General features: G+C 53.4%; 1 protein-coding gene across 1 annotated transcript; it reads right to left on the reverse strand.

Moving 5' to 3' along the window:
- Window positions 1-310: 310 nt before the first annotated feature.
- On the reverse strand, window positions 311-1790 carry LOC123081684 (homeobox-leucine zipper protein HOX12). Its single transcript, XM_044504235.1, has 3 exons — window positions 1492-1790; window positions 1037-1371; window positions 311-871 (listed from the first exon to the last, which is right to left on the reverse strand). Exons 1-3 carry the CDS (start codon window positions 1580-1582, stop codon window positions 602-604), a joined length of 696 nt encoding a protein of 231 aa, XP_044360170.1. The 5' UTR covers window positions 1583-1790; the 3' UTR covers window positions 311-601.
- Between the last annotated feature and the right edge of the window lie 6197 nt (window positions 1791-7987).

A 7987-nucleotide genomic window follows, 5' to 3' on the forward strand; every position in this document is an offset into this window, starting at 1 on the left:
AAAAGGTCTTAAGTTCAAGACCCAGCTGGCTGTAACTATTTTCGGTCCATGTTTAGGCCTGAGAGCATGCACTTCTACACACACAGAGAACAGCTGCTGATTGAAAGACGGAAGGGATGTCATCAGGTGGCATTTCCCCCTTCATAATAGTATATTCTTCTGTGATAAAGCCCGCCAACTGAGGTGAAGCCCAGTCAGTTGGGCCGAGGCCGACCCCAGATCATCATCAAAAGCAAAAGAATACAAATGGGGACTGCACATACGCCTTGTGAGCTGTGATCACGCCATTAGACATTACTACTAGTTCAGCTCACGATAAACCACTTGCATGATGATAACCCGTACATAATATATACTTACAAAGATTACCAATTCATAATGTACATGGCTTAGCAAATAGTACGTACTACTACTGAGATTCTCCGTTAGGGCATCCACCCATTGAAACTACCACCAATACTACCCAGTTCTGACTTGCTGCTACTACTGCTAGTACGTGCATACGATTGCCCCGCAATCCCGGTTGATTAATTAATTAATTAACATTGATTGAGCATAGTAAACTACCACTAGCACTGTTCTTTCACCCCCTCTATCCGGATCAGCTGAACTGATCGTACACCCCTCCGAGGTAGCCGCCGGCCGCCAGGTCCATCATGTAGTTGGTGTAGGCGTACTCGCTCATGTAGGTCAGGTCGGTCTCCACCTCCTCCATCCCGAACTGCTGCCCCCCTACCATTGCCGTCACCGTCGAGAACGACGAAGAGCTCGGGCTGCTGCCACCCCCGCCGCCCGTTGCCGCCGCCGACGCCGCCATGGCCTTGTTTTTCTCCTCCTCCGTCTCCGCCAACCTCTCCTTGAGCCTCAGCAGCTGCATCCATATATACATGCACATGTTAGTTCAGCACAAACCAGCTAGCTAGCTACGTATAGTACCCAAGAGTTCTGTCATTTATGTGTGTGAAGTGTGAACTGCAGCTAGCTGCATGGCGTGAGTAAAGACAAGAGACTAGCCAGTCGGACTGTTGCGCTGTACCTCGGCCTCGAGGCGGCAGTTGTGGACGACGACGGCGTCGTGGGCCGCGCGGAGCTTGGAGAACTCCTCCTCGATGAGTTTGCTCTTGTAGCGGGCGCGGCGGTTCTGGAACCACACGGCGACCTGCTTGGTGTCCAGTCCCAGCTCCGCGGCGAGCTGCACCTTGCGCGGCGTCTCCAGCTTCCGCTCCTTCCTGAAGTTCATCTCCAGGAACTGCGCCTGCTCGTCGCTCAGCCTTCGCTTCTTCGCCGCGTCGTCCCCTCCGCCCTCACCACTCGCTGCCTGCCTCGCCCTCCGCCTCCGCCGCTGCCGGCCGGCCTTCTTCTGCTCTCCGCCTGCACCATTCACTTGAGAATCAGCAACAGCATATTGCGGTTGAACACTCGATCGAGCACTTACGTGCATATGGATGGTGCGCTAGCTAAATCAACGACGACATGGATGATTAAACTTACCGGAGACGACCGGTGTGGCGTCGTCCGCCGGGAAGCTGTCCGGGAAGACGAAGGAAGGGAACAGGAGCCTCTCTCCCTCCTCGGAGCTCATCTTTCCAGCAAATCAAAGCTAACAGCAACACGAGAATACTTCTCTCTCTAGCTAGTGCCCGATCAACAAATACTAGTATATTTGATCGGCTCTGATCGATGCTTTGGGCTTTGGGGTTGGGATATTTTGAGGGGCGAGAGCAGATGCTGTGTTGTCCAGTGACCGGTGTCCGAGTCTGTGAGCCTGGAGCTCGGCCGGGGGAATTTATAGAGGGAGAAGCGAGGGCTGAGGAGAGAGGGGCGTAGTACTGGCACTAGGAGTGGTAGATAGGAGTTGGGGCTTAATAATTCGTCGTGTGGGGAGCCACGGGAAAGCGATGCTGCGTGTGTCGCGCTGTGGATTGGTCATCATCTGCCGGTAATAGTGATCGATAATCAGAGTAATCGTGTGCTAGTTTTAGATAATGGAAAATGAAACGGGAGCAGGGTAAAAGCGACCGAGGGAGTGAGCTTGAGTGACATGCTTACTACGCACTGTAAATCATCTCCAATAGAGGCGCTAAATTTTTTTGCGGCATCGAAATAGGGTTTTAACGCACGAGGATGAGTGCTTTTTCAGGCGCTGCAAAATTTAGCGTGCCGCTGTAGCGCTTCACCAGATGCAGTAAAATTCAGCGCGCGCCCAGCCGCCGCTTGGAAAAAATATGAAACGACACATACGGAAACATTTACAGTTCAAATTTATAGCATAGTTCAAGCCCCAAACCACAAGCAAGTTCATACGATGCTAAATAAAACTAGATGAAACGATGCTAGACTACTTCCCGTCTTTCTCGGTGGTGTAGTCCGACAACGTAAATGCATCGAGTCACCGAGGATCTTCATCGTCCCATGTCGACGCATGTCCTAGGTCGATCTGGGCTTCTGCCAGTTCCATCCGCGCACACTTGTCCCCCCGACGCACGGCTCGCTCCGCCCTCCTCTGCGTCCAGAACTCATTCTCGACGGTGACATCCTGCGGTAAGCGCTTGCGCAACACCGCCATGGTGTGTTCGTCCACCTCGGCGATGAGGAGGGGGCGCTCCCGCCTATGTTGGAGGCGGCGATCCTCGTCGCTGATTAGTCGCGGGGGAGGTGCGAGATCCTGCGCCAGGCGTGTCCGCACTCGAAGAAATTCATCTGCGGCCGAGGCCGCCCGAGGCGCCACGCCGTCGTGTCGTATGCGCCGGCGGCCTCGTGGGCGGTGTCGAATGTTCCGAGCCCGAGGCATGTATTGCCGGAGCGGATCTCCGCGTAATGCACGCGGAGGGGCGGAGGCAGACGCCGCGGTAGCCCGAGCTGCTCTGGGGACACGGTGGCATGGCGAGGCGCTGGAACCGATGGAGGAAGAAGACGCGGCGGCGCGGGGCGCTGAAAGAGGTGTGGCGGGAGAGAAGTTTCTGACGGTTGGCGGGCGCAGGGGCGCGGCTTATAACCCAGTGGGCTGGGCGTCGCGCGACAAAACTACCGCGCGCGCGCTGTCGCTTTTTCCCGCGCCCGGGTCAATTTATTTCGCGCGCCAACTTTTCACGCGTCTGCTGGTGCGTGTCGCACGGCCTCTCGCGCACGAAGCTGGACGGTTTTTCCAACGCGCCAGTTGGAGATGCTCTAAGCGGGTGCTGATCTCCCCAGATTAACAGCACAGTGCCGTCTTTTGGCGACAAGGACGCACGCACTACACTAGCCGGACGGCCATCGATGGATGCTTGTGGCGAGAACTGTGAAATTCCCGCGCACTTGTAACTTTTTCACCGACGCAGATGGCCGCAACAGTATTACATATTACTAGCACGTACGTGCAGCTAGTGCACACAAAAAAGAAGGCTGCTAAGCTTTGACAAGTGTGCAATATTACATATGGGCGCATGCATGCACGCACGCAGCCAAAGTTGAAAGTGAGTGCTATAGCTAGGTCGGTAGGGCATGGATCATGGAGCGACACAGATGGCTCGACCGATCAGCTACCGCCCGAGCCGAGAGTTCGGGACGCGCAAGTTACCACTACCACCCATGGATCGGGTCAGGTGGAGCTTTAGTTTAGCCTAGCCCATGGGACGGGTTGTGTCTGTCGGCCTCCGGGGTCCGGCCGGGAGACGACGAGCACGCCTAGCAAGGCCAAGCTGCTTGACGTCAACCAGACCCATGCACGCACGCACGCTCGCGCTGTACCTTTCTTCGAAAAAAGTTTGGCGCGGCTGCATGCCAGATATCCATTCCCAAGTGTGCCGTGCCACACGCTTTGTTTCATATCGCGCATAAAGTATGCCTGTACGTGTGGATAGGGCGATCGAGCAGCCGACGATCCATCCAGCGACCATGTGAAACATCCTCCCGATCGACCGCTGAGTGATTTGACCGGCCAGCGCGTGCGTACGTACGTACGCGTGTTGGCGTGGAAGACGGGTGCATCGTCCGTCAGCGGCCAGGAGGTTCCTTCCTTACGGCCTCTTCTTTCTTCTGTATATCTAGTAAGTATAGTTTACCCCTACCCCTTGCGGCGCATCGATCTGTCCACCTCTGGCGTGCGACGACGACCCGTAAAGCTTGTGTGAACAGTGTGCCTTTTGGGCGACACGACGGATCGATGGATGGGTGGCGCGTCCTAGCTAGGCAAGGGACTCGATCAATGGCGGCTACATTTTTTGGCAAATATATCTCGCAGCATTTGCGTGCTCGTGTACCTGCCCTTGCTAAAAGAGTGGCATGGCCAATGGCCGGTTGGCAGCTCGGCACGCAGGTGTTCCACTGCTCCAAGGAACGCAAGCACTCGTGCTGCATGCATAGCCGAAAATTAATGAACAATAGTACAATTACAACACGCGGTAGTACTGTTTTTTATCCAAATATCCATGCATGCATGCGGGCGTGCATGGTCAAACACTATCAATGGAGAAACTTTACAACTACGGTGCTCTGCAGTCTGCACGAGTACAGACCTAACGACCAAGCTGGGAGAAGAAGAAAAATACGAAATGGAAGGACAAACTAATTAAGTCGCCCTTGATCAGCCGTCGTCTTCAAACAGAGAGCTCGATATCAGAAACTGTCCTCCAAAAGGCCGCTCTAGGTTATTAAGAAGTTAGGCGCGTACGTACGTGTTACGTGCATCGCCTAGCTATATTGCCCCTATGCATGGCTAGCTTATCATTTGATTTCGTTTTCAGTCGTACGTCTCCCGCTTGCTTTCGTCTTGGAAAATGTTGGCTCCTCCCTTCCAAGTTACTGCTGCGTCCATACCCCACGCGACTGCTTGTGCTATGTACGTGTTGGCGTTCCATAGGCACCCCATCCACCGGACAAAGACAAACTGCCGTACAAAGTCCAACCACACGATGTTGCAAACTCGAGTACGTTATCACATGACCAGTACAATTTCCCTATGAAAATAAACAACTGCATTAGTCATGTGTTGATTAATTAACTCGCCACACACAATTTCTTGTTTGGCATTTTTTTAAACACAATACATGAACGCCCATCCCTATAAATACATCCACACAACCCTATCCCCGTAGGCATCTTCAAGAGATCGAGCCGGCAGATCTCGAGATTGCAAAGTCGCTACATGCATCTCGTAGTCGACGGGCACACCATACCACCGAGAAAATAGCGACAAAGAGACTGAAAAAATCTAGGAAATATACAAACATCCATGTCAAGTTTAGAACGTGAACCCAAGTGGCCTGGTTTCACCACAAGGTACATAACCATCTAAGCTAGGCTTATTTCACATTTACTGTTTAGTAATTGCATGTATTAATTATTCCTACTCCTACTATCCTACATGTTCATACAAATTTTAGCACTTACTTGACACGACTTACCACCGTACTAGTTCAATGTTATGATATGGATCCCCCGGAGGATCTAAGCAATGATAAGTTATATATAAAGATAATTATCTTTTTGCACTATCAAAATTATGAAACACTTGGTGGACAACCACTTAAAAACTTCCAAAAAATGCAGTTATTTGAACTAACCATCGGATTTCAATCCTACGGCTCCTTCGTTATTCTTCAACCTAGCCACAACCATCCACCCTCCTGACCAACCTAACAAGATGCCACGTCGTTCATGAATGCCCCATTACCGCGTCATGTCACCACGACACCGTCACCCAACTGCCACCCATCGTCACACCGACCATCCCTCTAATCCTACCACGTCTCTAAAATCTTCTCTGGCATCGCGAACCTCCCCCTCCCCCACCCCAAACCCATGAAACTTCCTCCGCTCCACATCGTCATCGTCTCCCGCTTGATGAGCCTGAATCATGAACTAGTCGCACGGTCTACAAACCAACCTAGAAGTTCATGATTTTGCAATCACCTATTGTTCTCAGGAGTTTGGAAGCTTTAATTTTCATATATAGATAACTTCTCATGTGCACCAATTCGAAAATAAAAACCGGACATGCACTAGTGGTATTGAGGCAATACTTTGCTGGTCTTTTTTTACCAACTTTGTGCGGTATAGACTTTTACCTTTGCTGTCACTGTGAACCATTTTCTTTTCTTCGAAAAGGGGCGCTTTATCACTGTGAACCATGGTGAAAAAAGCTAGTTGTCGCATTTGATGATTTGATGTTCCCTTTAGAAATTGGCCTGAGTGCGGATCAGTTTAGTCAGCTAGCTTTGAAGTAGTGACCAGTATTAATTCCTTTTTGGCCGAGTGACGGATTTGGACGTGGCTGAGACATATATTCGCGGCCGGCGTGCGAGCACAGGAGGCGCCAAGGGTGTGTGTGGCCTGGTAGCGTGCGTGACAACGACCTGAGAGAGTGAGAGGATGGCGATATATTGCACATCGATCCATCGGAGAATTGTTTCCTTCCCCACATGAAAGGTGCATGCACACGGATGTCGCAAGTTCCAAACGATTGCTGTGACTTGTCACTTGTGTGAGAATACATGTTGGTTTTGCAGAGGAAATGCCTCACAATCCATGATTTTGATGCTAGCAGCTAGCCCATGGATGTCAAGTCGAATAGGTCGATTTCGCTTTCATTCGCAGGTCAGCTCTACCCTGATAAAAAAAATTGTAAGATTTCCACCTTTTTTCTCTCTCTCGTTTCAAAGTCAAAAATTAAGAACGTGTAGAATTTATGTGCACTCATCATCAAAAAATAAAATAAAAACAGTACACGTAAAAACAGGGTTGACATCAAACGGGCCCGGATCGATCGGCGAGTGTCTGCTGATGGCATAAGACTAGCACTCGAACGTCAGTTAATTTACTCTATCAAATCAAGATCTGGTCTGGCGCGGCCCCAATTCCGCGCGTGGCGCCATCTGAGGAACAGCAAGATTCGACGTCCGTCTTGGAAACGGAAATCCCCCCTGCACGATTAATCAACACCGTGTCCAAGTGATACGTACGACCAGCTGCATGCTTGTGTACGCGTGACCCACGTACATATAGAGACGAACAGGGGACGCACGGGCAGTGAACACGACTGGCGAGAGTGACGACAGCCTCACTCACTCGCCACCATGAGAGAAGAGAAGAGAGGAGACACAAGGACGACGTGGGGGGCCGCCGGAACCCGATCGAGCGAGGAACTACTGGTAAAGACTAGGAGTAGATAAGAAAGGCAGCGCGCAATTGGCCAAAGTGGACACTGGCTGTGGGTCGCCATCGGTGGCACATGGGACGCGGCCCCGGCGTCGCCCGGGGCCGTGCGCGGGGGGGGGCTCGCCGTGCCGCCACGCGTCGGCCGCTGCGGCGCGTCCGGCCGCCCCCCTCCCCCTCCAAATCTCCTGTTGGCGCACCATCGGAGGCGCAGGGGCCGGCGCAGTCCCGTCCCGGCCTTTCCGACGAGAGCGACGTCTCCTCTCTCTCTCTCTCTCTCTCGCTCGCTCGCTCTGGCGGACTGACGCATCCTATCCACGCCAATGGATGGTGAGCGCCCAGCGCGCGCGCGCACAGGACATGCCGCGTGCGTGGCCAGTCAGTCCCACTCCTAGCTACAGCTGCTTGCCCTGCGCGCACTAGCCAGGGGCCGGCCGACCAACCCAGACAAAAGCCGGCCGGTCCAGCGCGCAGGGCAGCTCTCGCCGCCTGCCCCCGTGCCGCCACGCCGCGCGTCCATGCGTGTGCGCTGCATCTGGCCCTGCCGCTCGCGCGCGCGCGGCCTGCAAACGAAATGCAGCCTGGACCGCCGGGCGCATCAATCGCACAAAGCCGCCGCCGGCGGTCGTACGTACGCAGCGCAGCCAAGTGCACCAGATGTCAGCGCCCTAGCATACGCAGCAGTCGCGTGGAATGGGGGTCCGGTTCCAGCTCCAGCCACAGCACCCGTTTCCGTTTGTGTTGCTTTGCGGTCGCTGCTCGTCGCTGTCGCTGGCTCGAGACGTGTCACCCGTTCCCTCTCATCGCCATCCATCGCGGCTAGCTAATCCCAAGTCCACAGGAGATGGACAGA

This window comes from Triticum aestivum, chromosome 4A, assembly GCF_018294505.1.
Source record: "Triticum aestivum cultivar Chinese Spring chromosome 4A, IWGSC CS RefSeq v2.1, whole genome shotgun sequence".
Lineage (NCBI taxonomy): Eukaryota > Viridiplantae > Streptophyta > Magnoliopsida > Poales > Poaceae > Triticum > Triticum aestivum.

What these genes read in the sequence shown, in the direction of transcription:
- LOC123081684 (XM_044504235.1), bottom strand. Translation starts at nt 1,582, where the DNA reads ATGAGCTCCGAGGAGGGAGAGAGGCTCCTGTTCCCTTCCTTCGTCTTC. An exon ending in CGCCACACCGGTCGTCTCCG is followed by an intron (nt 1,372 to 1,491) that starts GTAAGTTTAATC and finishes TGAATGGTGCAG; the next exon opens with GCGGAGAGCAGAAGAAGGCC. An exon ending in ACTGCCGCCTCGAGGCCGAG is followed by an intron (nt 872 to 1,036) that starts GTACAGCGCAAC and finishes ATATGGATGCAG; the next exon opens with CTGCTGAGGCTCAAGGAGAG.